Source organism: Folsomia candida, unplaced genomic scaffold (assembly GCF_002217175.1).
Source record: "Folsomia candida strain VU population unplaced genomic scaffold, ASM221717v1 Fcan01_Sc006, whole genome shotgun sequence".
NCBI classification, from domain to species: Eukaryota; Metazoa; Arthropoda; class Collembola; order Entomobryomorpha; family Isotomidae; genus Folsomia; species Folsomia candida.
Window position 1 is genome coordinate 3,890,615 of NW_019091198.1, and position 21,413 is coordinate 3,912,027.

At 38.3% G+C, this 21,413-nt stretch overlaps 1 protein-coding gene across 3 annotated transcripts in view; it reads right to left on the bottom strand.

The window, feature by feature from the left end:
* LOC110851257 (tetratricopeptide repeat protein 28) overlaps positions 1-21,413 on the bottom strand; it is a 46,852-nt gene that overhangs the window by 13,255 nt on the left and 12,184 nt on the right. For 2 of the 3 annotated variants that reach the window (XM_035853218.1, XM_035853219.1), the window contains exons 3-4: positions 3,028-3,348; positions 2,647-2,794 (exon numbers count right to left, since the gene is read on the bottom strand). In XM_035853218.1, the coding sequence (XP_035709111.1) occupies positions 2,647-2,794; positions 3,028-3,348 (469 nt within the window). Of the gene's footprint in view, positions 1-2,646; positions 2,795-3,027; positions 3,349-13,978; positions 14,900-21,413 lie in introns of those variants that run through there. The other variant, XM_022098961.2, reaches the window with a different exon arrangement.

A 21,413-nucleotide genomic window follows, 5' to 3' on the forward strand; every position in this document is an offset into this window, starting at 1 on the left:
GCAACGGGAAAGAAGAGTCAATTTTTAACTTGTATGTCTCAGCACTAATAAGTCACACCGGGAAGTAGAGAGACATGGTCGTAAAGAAATCTTTGATAATAAATTAAAAGTTTTAGTTTTTATGGTTGTGCTCATAAGATAACTTCAGATGTTAATCGTCCATTGTTTCTGGGCTATTGAGTGAGTGTCAAGAAAGAGGTGAAACCAGGTCGTAACTTTTGTTTCATTCCGCTCTTCTGTGCCATCCATATCTATTTAAACGTGATAAATAAGTAGATCGCTAAAGTCATTCTTTATCGAATTTGTAAAAATGCTTCACAAACAACAATGAATTTCCAAATGCAAGTGACGCTTCCAAATTCTTGTAGGAAAAAAATACTCCTAATTTACATGAAATTTGAATGTGTAAAACAAGGCTGGGGGAGCAGATAGACCATTTTTGGGTGTAACCTATCGTCATTGTGCTAATGTTGGATAATTCTCCACTAAATAAAGTCAGAGCTGGTAAAAGTCACGCATAAATTTAATAAAGAATGAGACAAAGACACTTTCAACCTCAATTTTTAAGGGGTGCATTGCATTGCATCTTGCTTTCGTAGTTCGTTGGTGGTGCTCTTATTCAATTACTTGTTACAGGACCAAATTACAATACTTTGCAGTGTTTCTTATAAATTTAAATTTTAAAGAATGACCAAAATTTCATAATTTATTTGACACAATAACGGCAACCCGCAAAGAATGGACATCTATTCTGATAAAAGAAAGTCTTAACAAATTGCACCTCAGCAAAATAAGTATGATTTTGCTCAATAAGTGTCCAATTTCCCATGATGATGATGACGACTACAAATGATGAGCATACTCATTCTCAATGCTTCAAGTAGACCCAAACAACCACAAATACACGCGAATAGTACACACCAATAATGTCAGACGACCTAAGGAGTGCGTGGCAAGTAACGAGTTAGAGAATTACGACGATAAGTATGTAAAGACAGTTGGTTTTGGGAGGAGCAGATTTCCATATTGGATGCCAACCTATCTGAAACATTCAAAAAATTCCTCACCTCCATTCACTCAACCAAAAACAAGCGCATCATTCTCGAAGAATGAATTTATTCCATGTGGCCAACTGACAACGGTGGTGGTGGTGTGTTGATAACAACAGGATTACCATTTAAAACCTTCATGTGGTCTCTCCAAGCTACGGAATTCGATTTAAAGGTTCAGTTATGTGGCTCTCTATTCCTTCCCGAACACTTTGCACATAAATATGTTGCTCAGATTCTAAAATTTATCAAAAATTCTGAAATAAAACTGGAATTGAGCTGGTAAATATGGTTTTACAATTGTCCGTTCCTCAACTGTCTGAATGCAAAAGTGATTGACAAACTCCGATAAGTGCTGGCTCGAATAGTATGTAAAACTCAATCCAACTTTGAAACTTTGAAAGCCTCTCGATCGAATGTGAGATCAGTATCAATTCAAAAATTAAGTTGGGCATCAACATCTGGTGAATCTCTCTCTCTATCTAACTAACCAGTTGATCATTCCTGTCCTTTCCCCTTATAAGGTCAGAATTGTCGAATATTTGAATATTTTGAAGATACAGTTGATCCTATCATGAGGAATGGTGCAACGATTCCTGCCACGCTATGTTGTCGGACATTCTCATTTCTTCAAAATTTACAGGCTCACAAGACAAGAAGAAGAATTTCATCTCGATTTTTGGAATAGTTTTATTACACACCCTCAAAAGCAGCATCTGAATTTGTGATAAAGAAGGCAATTGTAGGTTGGCACTGCTTGTTGGCTCCACAAAAAAAAACTATTCATTGCATTTCAGTTTTTCATGCACTTCTTTGAAGAGTTTGGTATTTGCTTTCACTAATTGAAAAATGAATAACACTTTAAATACGTGTGCATTCCTCTGTTTCCTGCAAAAATGTGTTCTCGAACTTGAATAATTAGAATTTCTGTATGCGTTGCAACTAATCTACTGCCATAATTTCGCCGAAAAGTGAGCCACACAATTATGGTGGCAGGAAATGCAGACCTACTTAATAACCGTTGTTTTGTCACTTGACAGTTGTCAGCTTTTCTTTCTCCGTATTTTATTAAAGTCGTTAACTTTGATTTAAAGCTACTCAGTCACCACAGGTCGTGTCGTGCGATAAGAAAGATGTATATGGAGTCCGGATGTGGATCCCACACATTTGTGAGGCAGACCCACCAGAGTGGGGCACGGGTCGACAACAGAGATGATAAAAGAGGGCGAATCTCACACCAAATCGAGACAACGACGCGAGGCAATGCATCACTCGCTGGACTCTCTTTTCTAAGTTTTTTTGTGGTCACCAATTTACTTTGGTTTTCCAATGGTATTTTTATAAGTGACCAGAAGGGCACACATTTGAGCGATGAATGGATTATACCTTCGTGAGGGATGCACATGTGTAATTTGTTGACACTTTTCACTTTAAGGATAGCTTAAGTGCATGATTAATGTGCCTTCCATCCATCTACCCTTCTCTATCTCTCCACATTCTTTCCATGAATTTCCTCAAATGTAGAAATGAAAGATAAAGAAAGATAATCGCAACAGTTTTCTCTTCACATATGTCTTCGTTTTTTCGATGTACATACCTTTTAATGGTGACTTTATGGCACATTCCATAAGTCCACTCAGTAACTGGGAGGATTTGGGATCTTCTGCGAGACCCGCACTGAAGGCTGCCAGTCCGTCCGAGTGTTTTCCGAGACACTGCAAGGCAACCCCTTGGCGATAGTAGGCCTGCAACGAAAGACAATTTTTGAAAATGCGTACATTTCTTAATTCTAGTGCACTTCAGGATATACAAGTGCGCTATTATTGATTATATTGTATTAAATCAAACATTACTACATTATTTGGAAAAATTGTGTGGAAAATAATGAGAAAATTCCAAAAACTGTACGTTAATTGGCATGACATACTATAAGCACGGCTCACAGTTTCAGATTTAATCGAATCTGCTGGATTCTCACCTTGGGCCATTTTGGATTAAGATCTTTGGCTTTCATTGCGTCGTCCAGAGCTCTGACGAATTGACCCATTTTGATGAGAGCGGCGGACCGGTTTGAATACAGTATATGATTGCTGGGGTCAATTTTTAGGGCGTCTGAGTAAAGGGCGACGGCAGCAGAGAAGTCACCATTTTGACAGGCGACATTCGACTGACGGACTATTTCGAGGAACATTTTTCGTCGGCTTGTGGGTGCGGATGATGATGATGATGATTGAGGATTAGAAATTAAGGAGCGTGACATTGCTGAGGATGAAGGACCCGACCCTACTTCAGAGTCTACCTGGAAATAGAGAAAAAACAAATGCGACGTTAATGGCTGTTAATTAGTCTGCAATTAGCGATTAGCTATATAAACACAACACATAAATTATTTGGTGACATGTCGACGGACGAGTTTTATCTCGATTTCCTCTAGTTTAAGAATTTTAATGTATTTTAACAAATAAAGGACCAATAGGCTGTGCTTAAAATGGGCTGCAAGGATTATTTTTATGATACTTTGCAATACTTATAGCTTAAGTTATGCATTAACATTACGCATACCTGGAGAAATTAAAGCGTATGGTTTTCTATAACATTTGGATCTTACGAGCATTTGTACATTTGTCTGTTTACTCGTACTCGTATAATGCGTACTCATCTCTTATCATAAATTTGGACGGAAAAATGGCCAGCAAAGAAACATTCATAAATTTCTAATAGAAAACAACACGCGAAGTCGCCTTTCATAATCATGTATCAACCTTATATAAAAATAGTGGAGGACTGGACTGGACTAGAAAAATTCAAACCAAAAACTAAATGACTTCAACAGCGTCCCCTCCACAAACCATACCCAACAAACAATTCAAGCAATTAAATGAAAATTTCCACACATGAGACAAAGAAGGATAAGAAAAGCTTTAGCGAGTGGACCAAAATTCCGTCTGGATGAGGAGGACGGGACATCAGCCCTTCCCTGACTTTCCTGGGTTCCTGATAAAAAAAGGTGCACTTGGATCCAGGTTGACAAAACTTGAATGTTCTTCGTCTACTGCTGCTGCTGCAACCAACCTAATCACACATGGCTGACCGAACGACAAACTAATAAATGGCTAAATGACACACATTAAACACATTAGGAGATATATATCTCCTAATGTATTTCTATATAGAGATAGCCTAAGTACCGATTTCTAAGTTTGGATCTGGAATCTTGCCTTGCTCATCTCATCCGTGGGATGAATTGTGGGTATTTTTCAGGCAAAAGTTCACATGAAATCAAATTTTTTAATGGACTCTCGTTGTGAGTTCCTTCCTCGCAATGCTCAATTCCGAAAATGTGATTTTCTTGTATCGTGTCACTCTGAAAACTTTTCACTCTGACGGATACACACATTCAACCAACAATGACAATGAGAAAAAAATCGAAAACATGAGGATCAACTGAAGAAGAAGAAGAGATGTATGTGATGAGATGATGATGGCCTCTCGCCGACAATTGTCAACGGAATTGACAAAGCAAAACACTTATCCAGGGGATTATCTTTCTCCTTTAGCATTTCTCGACGTGCTCGTAGCATAGTGTTGAACATTTTAGCTCTCTTATTCTCCCACTGATGAGTGATCTCTTACAAGAAAAAAAAACAAATATTTGACATATTTCCCGTAATGGAAATCTCATGATTATTGTCTGTCAAAGTTCCAAAAAACGTATCACTATTTGTATTTATTCAATAGTCGGCTAACTGTTTGACTACGTAAAGCGGACTTACTCGCATACTTATTTTAAACTTTACAACTTATTTATTCTACTAAATAGTTATTATTGCCTCCCTGAGTCATTTACATATTTGAATACTTTCTCAAAATTATGTACAAATTGAGTCCACACAACGCAAGTTATTCGAGAATTGAGGAAATCCCGAAGTGCTGGGAGTGTACAAACGACAACCCTTCTTCAAGGCATGTCTTGACAAAAATAAAAACAATCAACCTTGACCATCTCGTTCATCCCTTATTATTTTATTGTATTTAAGGAAGCCAGCATACATTCTTATTATCCAAGCTGCCCCTGCATGTGTCGAGAGAATTAAATGGTGGGCACAGGTGTTGGACCAGTTGATTTGCTCGCTTGTTGTTTTATAAAACTTGAATATACAAAGGTATCAATTGTTTTATGTTGTTAAATTGAATCTCATGCATGGATGGCAAGGAAATCTGGTATAAAATGCAGGCCTAGCACGACACTCAATGGGCATATCTATAGAGGAATTGATGTTGTTATGATTGGGAGAAAAACTGGTTGAGGCGTTGTCATCCAAGTCTTAATTCTCGGTTTTTTGTCACCTCTTCTCCTTATCCTTCTTCCTCCCTGACTATGTTGAGAGTGAGTGGGCGAGAAGAAGGAGACTCGTTGTGAATTAAACCAACACCAAAAAAATTCTCCAAAGTCTTGACCAGCAAACAACCAAGTCAAAAATCAGTTTTACTCAACCATTCCATACATAAATACGTCCTTAATTTAACCATTTCGTTATTCAGGGATGGGAGAGGTGACCGTAAAATTCCAAAGACGACGATGAATGTGTATGCAAAACATTGACAACTGCCAGCAATATAAAATAATGACTGGATTATTACCTCATACTCTCCATTGTTAATTTATTAGAGATTACAACCCGCATAATAATATCAATCTCATCAAATCTCCATCAACACCTAACCCACTTGCAAATTATGTCGTAAAATTAATCCTCCCATGTTTGGGAAAGGATTTCATAATAATTTCCACCGACTTGATCATTCCTTTTCTTGTGTGTAGTGTCACTTGTCGTGATCATTTGATAAAAAACGACGGATATTCTGTACAAAAACGTTGTCGCAGTTCAAAATAAATAGAACAAGTCTTGAAATTACCAAAACAAATACGTTCGTACAATATCGCGTAAAAAGTAACGATCATTTGATACGCCAAGAATCAGTGACAGCATAATAAAGCATTCCTGATTCTTCATCATCATCGTCTTCAGAAAAAAATGCACTGCATGTTGTACCCTCGCTTTTAAATATATTGCTGACATATATGTAGCTTGAGTAGGCTTACGCTATCATTATAATTCTTGCGGAGGTGGAATCGTCGGTCAAAGTGGAGACACGACCTGGAATAATGGTGTGAGTCCACTCATGTCTGTCATTATTGTCCTTGTTGCCCTTTGTTTTCATGCGCAACGTTGGAACAAAACATGACCAATACGCTCTATAATTATCATTAACAACGGTGAGGTCTGCGTAGGTCAATCCCAAAGTCGGTGCAGCAAGTAAGCATGTACTCGAGTGTGGTGCAGTTAATGGTGGATGGATAGGTCGCATAACTCGAACTCATTTCATCGTTAATGGTGCCTTATTATTATTACCTTTGCTCAACCAAGCAGCAAGTTTGTTGTATTATTTTCATGTCTGCCTCAGCCTGCCAGTCATTGTTTTCTGAGTGAGTGAAGGTTTCTTCGATTGGGGGAAACAGAATGGAGAAAGACATTATTTTTTGGGTTATATATTTCCTTCGCGTGTCTACTGATGACGATTAGCTTAAAACTTGAAGTATCAACAATGAGCTAACAATGAGCTTTCCATTTTGGAAAACCTTACAAGGACATGATGTGTCCCCTCTTCTTTGGACAATCTTTTTGTTAGTGGAAGGGTAATTTGTAATTAAAAAATGTTACGTAAAACTGCTAAAGCGTGATGTTAGAGTTAGGCAGATGTGACTGACTTATTTATGAGGATCACTATACTTTAAGTATTTAAATAATTTTAAAGGAGTTAAAGGATCGAGTGTCATTATTATTATTATTATTATGGCAATAATTGTTAATTGTCCAAAGATTTATGCTCACAACACTACATTTTACGAATCAATAATATTCTTTCAAAGAGAACTTTGAAAGAAACGCGAGACGAGCGGTTGGGTAGTAAAAGTGTGGAATGGCAAAATTGCTTTCTGGGGTACAAATTCTTCTTCGTACTTAAAAAATCAACGCTTCCTCCCGAGTTATTACAACTACTTAGGCACGTAATTAGCTAGGCAATTGGCAAATTATTAGTGCATCCCTTAACTCCAGAGTTTATTTTACGACTTTCCAGAAATAATTAAACTCGGGCTAATAGAAAAAAAGTCGAGTAAAACCATCCACCAGCGTAACATTTCATACACACTCCTGCTCCTTCTTTAAGATGTATTAAAGTTCAAACTGCCGGTAAACTATGTATGTTCTACATACACCTTGGCCTCAGAAGTAAGGCAACAACTGACTTTTCAGTAGTAAATATTTATGTAAGTGGACGAACCTTTACAAAATAGCTAACTGAAACTACTAAAACTCGTTTTCGAAGCATCATATGTAGTAAACTGTGAGCACTTTATCTTGCATTAACAAGAGGAAAAGAGAAGGATGGCAATGTCAGAGTAATTAATATTTCCATAATTGAACGCAAGATCATTTATCGGTCCATTGAATTTGGTAAATTCACGAGTAGTTTAAATTAACTTTAGCACAATGACCCAACACTTATCTTCTTATACAAGAGTTATTAGAGGCTGTTGCATAATAAACCCCACTCCCACAATTATTACATGCATCGCATCGCATGGCATTTTTATACTAAATGCGGAGGCCACGATTATACCCTCCTTTTAGCCCCGCTTGCCTGGTAGCATGATAGCTTCTTCATTGGAACAATCCCCCGACCAAATCCGCTCAAGGACTTAATAAGTTCCAGACATGCTATATTTAAGCAGCAACTTATTTAGTCAGTAAATTCATCAGGGAACAAAAAGTGGGTAAATTGTACTCTAGTCAGTCAAATTAAAAAACAATTTCTAGTCCAATTCTAGTTGTAAATTCCGAATGAGTTCCCTTTAGTGGAGGCTTCTTGTACCGTTTCTTTTTTTCGTATAGCTTATCCCGTACACGACGTATCACTCATTCGAATTCACTCACCACCACCACCAGCAACACATCTTCTCATGCAACATAACTCAACCCAGTGTGGACTTGGTCCTAAAGAACTTAAAGATGTGCAAGTACACCTTGTGGAGAAAAGGGCTCATCTGTTGAGTAACACCTTCTCCTCACTTTGAACCAAGGTCCAGTCCTCATGAGACAAGATTCATTTCCAGCAATAATTTATAGGGCCTTTGCCAGCTGTCATTTTTTCCACGCCGTGTGTAACTAACTACAAACAACTAATTCACGTTATTATGACTCCTTCGTCTTTGGTGGAGAGTTGAGATTCAAAAACCGAGGCAGAGAGCGTCTGGCAACCAACTTATCATCTCAATAATATCCCAAATTGTCTTTTACCAACTTGGGTTTTGTTTTACTTACTAAAAAGAGATGTAAATGCTAATGTGTTACAACGATCTGCTTGCCATTTTCATTCCAGTTATGTAGATATGTAGCATGAAAATTAATCTGCTGCGGTATGCGATTTGTTTTAAATGCGAGACTTTTTGTAGCCCACTACGCAATATATACGGACCAGACTGCTGATATATGTGCATATTGTGTTCAAAAAATCTAGCATACATAAAGCAGCCTCTGATAATGGTTTTCCATTACGAGACCACTTGCATAATATGAATATGAATACGAGCTTGTAAACAGTGCATCCAATTGAATGAGGTTTCTGTCAAGTTCACGCAAACAGGACCAGACAGACGATACAAATCATTTTATCCGGCCAAAAAGTGATAAATCTCTTTTCTAAATAGATTTCTAATCACGACGCAATCTCATTTAGCTTCGCCTGGTGCTACATCGCTACATGTTGATAACAAAATTTCAACTTGTGGCATTCTCCTCTTGCACCTCTTGTGGGTTTCTTATTAGTGCAAAAACAACGACTGCAACAAGTGGGTGTTGTCGTAATGGCGTTGTCGGGTCGAATTTTTTGAATCTGGGGCATTTTGTAACCTCCAATTCTAAATCCAAAGTACAGCCTGACATGATCTCGCTCGCCCTCTCATCGACCCCACTAACTAACTAATTTACTCTCGGAGCAGCCAACAAAATCCAATATCTTACTTACACCTGGCATACCCTGAAACCCGTAATGTTTTTGTCGTTTCTTAATGTGCAGGGAGTTTTGAGTGATCAAAGTAACAAATGTAGAGGAGGATCCTTCGTCCTCAGATGATCAAGTCTACCCAGCACACAGTAAGTGCACATATGTATGAATTATAAGATCCTCATTTATCTTGAGATCAAACTCCATCTTCCTTTTGACAGTTCTCATTCACAAGAAAATTTTTAGAACAAGACTTCCTCGAAATCAAATTAAAATGAAGAAACACATTTTAGAAATGAAAAAGTGATTCATCACGCAACCAATTTCGCAGTTTATTTCTGCTTCATCAACATTTTGTCAAGTCACAAAATAGTTACGTGCGTGAGTCACCATTTGTGTACCTCAGTCTGTACATAGTTTGATTTGCGAAATATAAAATGGGAAGAGAGTTACGTGCCCCTAATGTATCTCTAATTTCCACTTTTTTATTTTTATATAAGATAATCCCAACATTATCCAAGGATTAAGTTAACCAAGTATTAATTGTTTATGACAACAAAGAAGTGCAGAAAAACGAGAAAAATTTAACATGTTGTTTCACGTAACGCTAAGCAGATTATGAACAAGAAGATGATGAAATGGACCAAGTTACGAAAGCTCGTCCATTTGTTTTTTTTATTGGAGAAGAAGAAGGTGAAGCTTTTGTTCCTGTCTAATTAATCTTTGCCAACTTGCACCCGCCTTCGAAAACTCTCCCTGGGCGAGGACTCATCGTCTCCTCTTCTTGAATGCATATCTTAAAAATATTTTCCCGCATTCACTTCTGCATCTTGGCGCAGCCAGATTGTGGACACACATCAATTTGATATGAACATCTACAAATATGTATGTACATGAAAATGCCGTTTCTTAACAATTTTTTTGTAGGATACAAATATTCCGAGTTGGACGGATCCTTTCATATCATTCTTACATCAAAATTTGGCACCATAATAACTTTGATAAATTAGTCGTAACTGGTGTTGAAATAAATAAAGTTGAAGATTTTAGCAGAAGCTGAGTTGTCATAACCCAGGAAAAGTATGGAATCACAAGCACAATATGCATCCACACACGCTAATCAACCTGTTTATGTGACATGGTCTGACAAACCATCTTATTTATTCACTTACTTCCTACTTGTATTTAGTAAGTATGTAAGTACGTACGTACCTCCACGAGAGGAATGTTGGTTACAACACAAGGCTACTCATTTGCTATAAAACTTATTTAAACACATAGAAATCCGATGATGATGGCCGTTTAGCTGTGAGAACGGTATTTGACATTATTTCCTTCTTCTCGTGGCGTAAGTCATGATGGGAAGTTGTTGGTTACATAAAGTAAATGAATTTGTTGGTAATGCATTCGAGTATTAATTTGGATCACTCTTTTCCTGACGGCCCTCCACAGTTTATCACATTTTTTGAAACTCATCAACTTGAGGAGGAATGGAGTTCACTCGGGTTTTGGGAACCAATTTATCTTTTTCAAGAGGCCAATATCTCCAAGCTAAACCAGTCAAATCAAAGCAGTGGTCAATTTTTCATCTCATGGGTTATAAATGTTCCCACAGCCGCAATAAGCGAGTGAGTTACGTGGCTATAAAAGACGTAGCATAAGAGAGCACACGTCCACTCTCTTCTTCTCCGAACCCTGAGTGAATCTCATCAGTGAAAAAATAATTAATTAGCTGCAGTCTGAAAAATGTATTAATTTGAAAATAGACTTTCTTGAAACCTGCTCGATCGCTGGCGCAACGAGGATTGTTTACATTGCAGGAATGAGAAGAAATATATGCCTCCTGTCAGAATTTGGCCATAAAGCAGTGTGGTCCATAATAAAACAAAACAGAGAATAAAATTCATGAATTTCACACAATAAAACATTTTCAAGTAGACTAAAGAATAAATTACATTTGCTAGTCATAAAATTTGAAAGTCAAAATTGCTGTTACAACCATAATCATTACATTATGTTATATTACTCTGTAATGAAAGGATTATAGATTTATTGTCGGCCTGAATCAAGTTGAAAGTCTGCATTTTCTGCTAAAATAAAATAATAAATGCAAATGTTTTATAATCCATCCAGAGAGAGTGGTGTCCGAACCCACCACATTTTGATGTAGTGGCTCCTGCCAAAAAATGAATAATTGTGAGAAGGCATAAAACTTGAATCTCATCGTTCGTACCGTGCGTAACAGGATCATTATGTGGAGGACCTCATGCATAAGCATGTGGCGTTAGTATTGATGTCATTTCTTGTTAAACTTATTTAAAAAACACGCAGAAACAAGGTTTTTGTAATCCGTTTAAAATTGAAACTCAAATCCTGACGTGCTATCTTCGAAGCTATAAAACACTCAAAATTTGAAGTTTGTGTCTTTCCAGAGAGGGATTGTAAAATTTTTGAAATTTCTAAGGGTTTCTCCACCACAATAGGTGGGGAACGAAGGAAGGAACGAATGCTGGCTGAGTAGTAAAGAAGAAGGCGAGGCTGAGGAGAGGGATGGGAAAGAAGAGTCGTAAAAATTCACGTAATAATGATAGTAATAATCCTTTGCACTCCAAATCCAACCCAGCAATCCACTCAATCTTCTTCTTCTTCTTCTGCTGAATATCTTGGGGAAGACTTTCATGTTCGTTATGAATTTAAAAGATTCATGGATGGGCAGAAATAAAAATAAAATCAAGTCAACTCGACTCATCCCCCATGCATAAATAATAATTTGATCACTGCATTGCACGACTGACTGGAGCATAGCAGTGTTTTTTGGAGTCGTAAAACTGGAAAGTTCCAGCAGAAAGTACAATAAAAATAACATATATTTTTGGATGAGTGACATGCATGCAACAAGTCAAGAATGCTGTTGTGAGAAGAAAGTCTCTTAGTTTGTACAGTCGGAAATCATACAAGTCACAGGTCCTCCTCCTCGAATGCTTGGGCTGGATATACGGCATTATTTAAATGTCATGGTTCAAGTGAAATGCTAAAAAATTACATAACTCTGGGTAGTCCCAGAGCAAAGGAAACTGCTCAAAGCGGAGGAAATCCAGAGAGACACGGATAAATCAGGGTTTCAATTAAAATCTGATTGTTGGTGATCTTCGACTACCATGTTGTTCTAATAATCGAGGCAGGGAGGCTGGTAATGATATTGTTCATGTCTTTCCAGAAGTCCAAGGACAACTGTCAACCTTAGCGGGGTTCCTTCCACCAAGTTTCACCGAGTGCGATATACATTCAATTCACAACAATAATAATAATAACGTGGCATCTTTTATACGTATGTGATGCATTCCTAAAGCCCCGTCCTGACCACTTTTGCTTCCGGAATTTAGCCAAACTAACAAGGGACACCCATGACCTGTCGTTTGAGTCCAGGGTACCCACTATGTTTTTTAGAATCTACTAGGACCCCAGATGAAGGATTCATTCATATTTCCGTGTAAAACTCATATTTGGCCCAATGACGTGGCGCCAAACTTCAAAATTAGCATTTTCGACCAGTTTCAAACCCCCATAACTTTTGCAGTTTATGTCGGATTTTCAAAATTTTATGCTTAAAATGATCACAAAAGTCGAAATTTTTTAGAAAAAAATCAAAATAAAAAATTTATAATTTTTGAAATATTTTTAGCATTTTTTCGACGAACCCCCGTTTATAAGAAAATTACGAAATTTTGCGAAAAGTTAAAAGTGATAATTTTGGAAAAAATTTCATTGGATACGAAAGTTGAACTCCTTGTCATGATTTTTGCCAAAAATTTTGAAAATCCGTCCAGGTTTTCAAAAGTTATGGCGGTTTCAAAAATAAAAACATGCAAATTTGGCGAATTTGGCGCCACGCCATGGCGCCAAATATGAGCTTTACACGGAAATATGAATGAATCCTTCATCTGGGGTCCTAGTAGATTCTAAAAAACATAGTGGGTACCCTGGACTCAAACGACAGGTCGTGAGTGTCCCTTGTAAGATGCACACGGTTTCAGTTCAGATAGAATTTTAAAAGGATTTTAGTACTTTAGTCGTCGACTTTTTAGACGGAACGAAATTTATGTAAAGGAATAGACTTGACATAAACTTGACTAAATTCAAGATTTCAAGACCTGTCTTTGGTTGACAGGATTTTCCAACACGAAATCTGTCAACACTCCAGCAAGGTCCACCCAAGGATTGTGTGGCGTGGATCCCGTGAAATTAAAACTGCACGTGGATCCGATCCACGCTCAACTAACGCTCGACAAAAACCCACTTTTGTAAGTCTTGCACAGCGCTCGTGAATGTGCGCTCGAAAAGGAAAGATGAATTGTCAAGCAAATTGTTGTAGTACTGAGATACCTTGAAGTTGATACTTTGTAGTTAATATTTTTTATGCAGGATAGTTTTCTGCCCAAATCACATTGTTTGTGCACAGAACGACCAACTATCAATGTTGCATCACATTAAAACTGAAATCTTGTCTTCTCTGCAACCTACACATTTTAGGCTGAACCGAGAGTCTGAGCAAACTGGACTTTAAAGATAAATTACAATGCCCAACTTCCAGTTCTACATAGCCTTGCCTTGCCTTTCTTGAAACAGAGAAATGAACAACTGCATCTACAATGTCCAACCAAAAGCTGGACTTGAATTCCATTCGAACATGATCCTCCCGACATTTTATGCGCTTATATTATATACACTGACATGGGTTATTTAAGTGCATACATATCTCTATTCTTCTTGTGCTATGATTAGAATCCTACGATTAAACTATTCAGGAATTTCAAAACTTTTATTAAGAAGAAATGTTATGGATTTATTATGAATAAGCTCACTTGGTAGTAAAGGTTTTCCTCCAGGGTGATGTTAGAGTTTGAGTAATCATGCAAGTCTTCAATATGACTTTGACTTCGTTGCCGGATTTTTCTAAAGGAAACAACCGGATGATTCTGCGTCGTATTTGAGTCAGAAACATATCCCAATCTAACCGATTCCAAATCTCGGACTACACAATTGCCAACACCACCACCGGAATGTTTTCTACCACGACGACCAAAGTTATCCACGACTCGTTTCGTACTTGCACCACTCACACTGACACTTGCACTAGAGGTAATTTTTCTTGGGTGGTGCTGCGTTTGCTGAGAGTTGGCGGATGCAGCTCCCACAATTCCCAGAATTTCAGAGAACTTCATTTTTTGCAGTGGACTTTAACTTGCAATGACTTAAAAATTTGCTAGGAAAGGATATGAGTCGATGCCTAATTGAAAAAGAAATTGTACGTTGCGAAGAAGGCAAATTGGAGATCAGTCAACCATGGCAGCAGCTCCAGCGATGACACAAGAATTACTGCAACCACGACACACAACTTGCTTGGTACATTGTTTCTTTTTAGAGTAACGAAGCGGATGTGGTTTCACCGATTTCACGATTGACTAGACATCCGACACTGTGCTGCAGCAAATACTAATCACGGGTTTAATCTCTATTATTAGCAATGTAAATCCCTTCGAATGTTCTTACAAAGGACCGACACCGAATATCAGATTGGGATGGACGACTTTAATATCACTCGGTATCATGTTAACAAAATATCAAGCAAGAGATATCCGCCAACTTGTTCTCTTCTTGGGTTCCTTCAACAGATTAACGGGTTTCTTAGAACCAATGCGAGCCAAAAAATTGACCACGTTGGTTTATCCCAAAAAGTGTGGTTTGCAGGCTAGGTAAGAGTTTAGTACACATCCTCGCGTCACAATGACCCAAAGGAAACTGAAAGACCAAAAGTTGGGTTTGGATGGAATAAGAAGACAAGAACGGCTCAGCTAAGTGCGTATACAGCCAAGACCACTATACGCTGAGGAGATTGAATGTAATATGCAGTAGGTAGGTACACCTGAGCACAACATCTTTGAGGTGGACAGGTAGACAACATCACATTTATAACCAAACCACCACCAGCACCGCATAATGATATAGAGGACGTCTGTATGTACCACCAGTGTCAGTTCCACAAGCAAGCCTCAAAGTTTTTAAGAGGGACCCAAGGCCCCATCCAGAAGAAGAAGATGGTTGTTGTTGGGGCCTTGGGTCGTCTTCATCCTCACTTATGCATTCTTCCTTCAACATAACATCACTCAAATGAAAGCATCAGGTGCGTTCATCCAGAGTGAGGCGAAGAATCTTCGTATTCTTCCTTTACTTGTGCACCTCTGGTGTCTTAGTTTCAAAAAGTCTGGCTTAGATTTATAGAAATAACCAACAAATAGTCCAGGTTACGACCAAGAATTTTGTGAAATCGCACAACACTATTTTATTTCCACCCCCAACTAAGCACATACTAGAGCACAAGTGGAACATACATCAAAGCATCCTTTGAGGGTCCTTCGACCTTACGCAGCAGTTGAGGAAGGTACGCGAGCGAGCCAAGAAGAAATATAAGTACGCAGGCCCTACCTACCTATTTATTTATATTGAGCTTTAGTATATACATAAGAGTGAGGGGTACTGCTATACGTACAGGGAGACCATGCACCTTCCCCAAAAGTGATCTGACCTACGAGAACACATCCTTTTCTTCGGTCCTCAGCCAAGGCCGTAAAAACTTCAACGCTCTAGTAGTCACAACCCCACTTGGTTTTCAGGTGAAAAACAAAACGATTCAAATGCAGCTGCCAAATTCTCTTTTTCGACCTTTTTTAGAAAACACGAACGTAAAAATATATAGACAATGAGGGTGAGATGTAGTGCGGCGGAGGGTGTCCAGGAATCGGGAGCTTTAGGTTGCGGTTTTCTAAGCAAAATTCCACGTTATCTTAAGCAGGGTCTTCAAACGGAGGAGGAACATACCGAATTTCACCAAGATTTGAGCATGCTCAACTTTTCATACCTTCAGCGAATGTCCCATAATAATTCTATGCTTGTACTAAAATTGAAGTCAATTTTACTCTCATGAAGAAGCAGGACAGCGATTGAAACACACTTGACTTACTTTCCCTTCTATGAAAAGCCACATCAGGACAAATAAACAAGACATTGTTGCATTGATGCACTCAACCATTTTCATCCAAATGACTACTCTGAAAGGTTGGGACTCAATATTTTAAGGGGGCGTGGACTTAATGGCGTGGTGGTTTAGTCTCGGTCGGCATTGTTTCCTGTCTCGAAATGACAAATTTTCTCCAGCAAAGCAATCCCAAAGGAAACTAATAGATATACCTCGATCCATCCACAGGTAGTTGTGGCATACACGCAATATTTCCCCTGGTCCAACACACCAATGATATTTCTCTGTCTGTCTAAGAAGTTCTTAGTAAGAACGCATAAGTGGTGCTGTTTCTCACGGAGATGGGTACAAATTGCCCGGAAAGGAAAGCAAAGCCTTGAAATCTTAAAATCAAACAAATGGTCAAGAATAAGGCGGCGTCCCTGTCGCTTCGCAGAGAGAGTAGAATAGCTAACAACCATCCAGCCAATAATGCATAATGGTGGGTTACGTATAAAACCTTTTTATATTTAAAAAGTAAATTTTACACATAGCACTGTGTGCAGCCGTATATAGTCATCACCGTCCAGTAGTAAATAGTGGAATGAGAAGCAATAAGTAACGCAGCGGCTGTAAATAAATAAATGCCGAATCTCTCAAAGACTTTGAAAACCAATTTGCTGTTGTTTATTTAACTTTTTGCTCGCTTATTCATCCTGACCAAGCAAGTCAGGCAAATTTATTTGGAAAAGAGGGCAATTAAGCAGCAACGGCGGTACATATCTATTCTGCAGTATGCAATGTGTAATATGTTCCAGAGTGCTAAATAGTTAACCATCTTTTTGAAAACAATTATTAAGTCGCTTCATCCACAACCATTTGATTCATAAAACTGACAATGGCTTACCCACCCGGAATAGTTGACCTTTAACTTGATTTCACTCACCTTAAAAGGCAATAAATAAGTACCAGATATTTTCATTGGCCTCATGCCATCATCATGGCCTGTGTGGGTCGAAGATCGGCGCTACAGTTACTTCTTTAGTTTAGTAACTACTAAAGAACTGCGTACAAACAAAGACTCAAGGTTGTCATTATTATTGGCCCAAACACTGGTTCAAAAAGAGGACGGAAAGAACAAGAAGAAGGGATTTTGAGAAGAGAGTGACTTGGAGTTCTGTACGAAAGTCAGAGTGATCAGTGTCTTTTCTTTTTGTTGTAATAATAACACCGACACAACTTCACTTCATTTCTTGGTAATAAAGGCTCTGGCTGGCTGCTTGGTTGGCGAGGACTGATGGATAAGTTCACCTCGTGTTTGTATAATATGGATGAGATTAGTTTAATATCCAATACCTGCCAGATTTATTAGTGCACTCTTGTTGGTTTAGTTTAGATGCGCATACTAACTCTCTCAGGTGAACAGGAATGTGCCGGCGTCATTTGTGAACCAGCAAAGCAAAGTTGCGCTGCATTTTATTGGAGGCTTTGTCTTCTTGCCTTGAAAGGTGTGAGATATTTTGTCTGATTCTGCTCCATCTTATATTCTTACTCCTCCGCTGGATGGATAATCCGAGTAATGTGAATGGATAGCCGGCCATAACAAATGTGGAGGTCGTCATCCATAAAATTATTTCGCTCTTAATTTCCTTGTCTCTCCAATTAGCGCATAATTTATACCACCACCAACGAATTCATTTCTTTATTTCCAAATGCGGGTCAGTTTAATAAAAGATGCTGCACTGACTCGTGATCAGTATCACACCTTTCACTTTAAATTTCGAAAATCATTAGTCACGCAAAATTATTATTCTATTTTACCCATGAATCGATTAAATTTGCATGAACAATACAATGTCTCCGGCCTTGCGTCACTCTTTGGGCAATTTTTACAGGGTAGAATGTTGTCGAGTATGTGTGGCATTAGCTCCAACTTTTTATAATAATACGTTGCGAATATGCCAATGGGTGAGATATCGTAAATTATACATGTGCAAATAATAATCACAGTTTTTATCACGTTTCATATTCACCCACCCTCCCACAATAGTGTCGGTATTTTCACTATTCCGTCATCCATGGCGGTGAATTTCACACATATTAGACTCTCAATTCTGCATATTGTTTAAATCCCATTATTATTATTATTCTGCTATAAAAATCAAGTCATCTCTTACTTTCGTACGTGTTATTGTTGCTCAGTGATGGTTGTCGCTGTTGTCAGCCACCCAACAACAACACGTTTATGCACGCGATCCCGGAACTTGGAATCAAATTACATACTTGGCACTAGACGACATCGAATCAATTTTTTGTTACGAGTCGACACACCATTTTCAAAATATTTCTCGCATCTTCTCAGTAATTGACGGTTGACGTATTGGCTATTAGAAAGTGGGGTTGAGTAGAAAAAAGGAGTCGAGAAAGGAGCAATTGAAGAATATTTAGTCTCAAAACTGTGTCGCCACACTGGGAAGGAAAACATCTGAAATTGATACTTTGATGCAGAAAAGGCATTCATCATCTTAAAATGCGGAGAGAGGTCCAAAGATCAAGACGGACCCCAGAGGAGCCACGTATTATCAGGATATTAGCTCAGATCTACTTGCAGGGAGTCCTCTGAAAGGTGGTACATGCACACGGCTGCTGAGCTCATCCCGTCCTCCAAAGGACCATTCTGCCTCCACAGTTAGTACTTGGCTGGTGCAGCCATCCATAATAATCACAGAATTTTCATTCCTTGGAAAGAGGAACGAAATGTACTCGAGAAATATCAAGAGGTGAGGTGAGCAGTATTGTTGTGGTCAATTCTTAAGTGGAACAGCAACAGCAGCACCGAGCTATTACATCTGCTCCAATTTTCCTTAACCTGTTGGACCAGACAGAAAATCCAGCCAGAATTGTTGTATGTACAGAGAAAATAACGCATTGCAGACCACGGAAGCAACTCAACCAGATCACGCAGCATAATTTTTCCCTCTTTATCAAGATCCAATTTAAGCACGAAATTCCAATGCATTTCAAAAGGTTGCTGAGATGCGATGCCACGATGAGCAAGGAATTCACTAAATGCTAATAAGTTTTAAATTGGAAGCATAGATCGTTGAAAATTCCATTCTGATACGGAGAAAGCACGTTGATCCAGTGATTAGTAATCGGCCATGGTTCGTATCCGAATTGTCTTTTGGGTTCCACGCATTCGAATAGGACGTGATCTATCCTCTCCATCTCATTTGGATGATAACTGTGCAATTTAACCATGCAATTTAGCCAGGCATGTATGCATGCGGTACGTCGTCTAGTCAAGCAAGTATCAGACTACTGAGACTAGTCGTGAGTGAAGAAGATCACAACAATTAAGATAATTGTTCATAGGTTTCCTTTTCCATCTCTTCAAAAATTATTGTGGTTTGTGGCCTGGGATTATTGGAACCGAAACGATACTCAACAACGTGCCGTAAACTTTTTTCCGTTACAAGTTTTCGATATAAATCTGTCGGAAGTGACCAATTTAGGAAGAAATCTATGTTTGATAAGTATGCAATGCCACATTTCTTCGTCACTGTTCACAACATTGTGTCTAATATTACACATGTGCAATTAAAAAATATAGTAGCTTACTTTTTATACATGAAGTCAATTTTATATTCAGTAGCACGCATTTATTTTATGATATTTATATTTACAGAGTGAATTAGCTGCCGAGAGGGCGAGATAAATAAAACTGTTCATCCAATCCACCAACATAACAACCGTTGAGTTCATGAAAATTTCTAAATTGAGGAAATCATTGCTCCAAGGGCTCATTTTTATTCCCTAAATAGAACCGATACTTGAAGTGGTCTGTCCATTAGTCTTGTAACCCATCTATTTTATCCATCTGCCTCGAACATGATTGAGGCAGCGCTGAAATGGTAATCTTGATCTCCTGAGGAAATAGACCAACAACAATTGGAAGTTGGTTAATGATGGGAGAAGGAAACCAATTTCATGCGTCCCAATTTCAATCCAGTCCAGAACAAATCAGTCCAACCACACGGCACTCCGTTTACTCCTCAAATTTAGACTTTTTGAACAGAAATCACATATATGTATTAATGTACATTCATTGTTTGGGTGGCCTCCACTCACGATGCATTGTTGTTGCTGTTAAAGATTCGATGGACCCGATTTACATGCATACTTCAGTGCATATCATTATAAATAGACAGCATGAAATAGTATGCATAGATAACTCGGTACTTATGTATCTGCAACATGCTGCGTGGTTCACAATCTTGTTAATTTGAAGCAAAAAAAATAAGATAATGAAAATATTCATTGAATGCTCAGTGACGTTTTCTTTACTCAGATTATAACACTTTTTAGTTTCCAGCAGTAAATCGTCCCTGAAATGTTTACAGGTGGGTACGACCGAACCTTAAAAAAGAGTAAAAACCATCCATCCAGAGAGTACCCACTAAACCACCACACCATTTTATTCCCTCTTGATTTAAAAGTTTAGATGTTCGTCCGTTCAGAAGATCGTGGCTGTGGAAGCCCGATTCATTTCGAGATACAGGAGTGAGTCAGCTTTGTGTTCGCTTGAACTATAATCAAGCGAAGAAAGAAGAGTAAAAAATAGTGGAGAAGATTTGTCAGAGAAAATTTCTGATGCACACACACGACATGAATCGCTACGTTACATTTCAACATTTTGCCCAACTAATAGCACACAAAATACGGTAGTTGAACCATACCAAAAACTGCAATCACATTATTAAATATTTTATGACTTCTTTAAAGAAGATATTTTCACAAAAATGGAATTGAAAAATTAGCTATTTTTTGCAGTCTAACCAAGCGGACGACTATCGTGTACATTGTATTATTACATAAATGCCTTTTATTATCCATGCTTCCTATGCGATTGTTGCAAGAGTTTGAGCATAGCGACGTGTTGCAGAAGAGAGCTAAATGAAAAAAAGGAAGTGAGAGGAATGCAGTTTTTGCTCCAAAAAGTAATTTTGAAAATGTTATGATAATGCAATAAAGCAAGTGCATTACACATACGCATGGATACATTTTAGTTGTGGGTATCAGCTCAAATTAAGCAACGAGATATACACCACGAAGCCTATGACGACGCTTGGCACGACATGTAATGTTGAATTTTGAGCACATTTGAAAGTTTATGCTGCTTCGGGCGGTTTCGTTCCTTGAAGAAATTCAAGGTGCATTAACTTTTTTACTGACAAATCTAAGTCAGCCCATGCCTTTAAGGGCTGTCCAGGATTCATAGACGA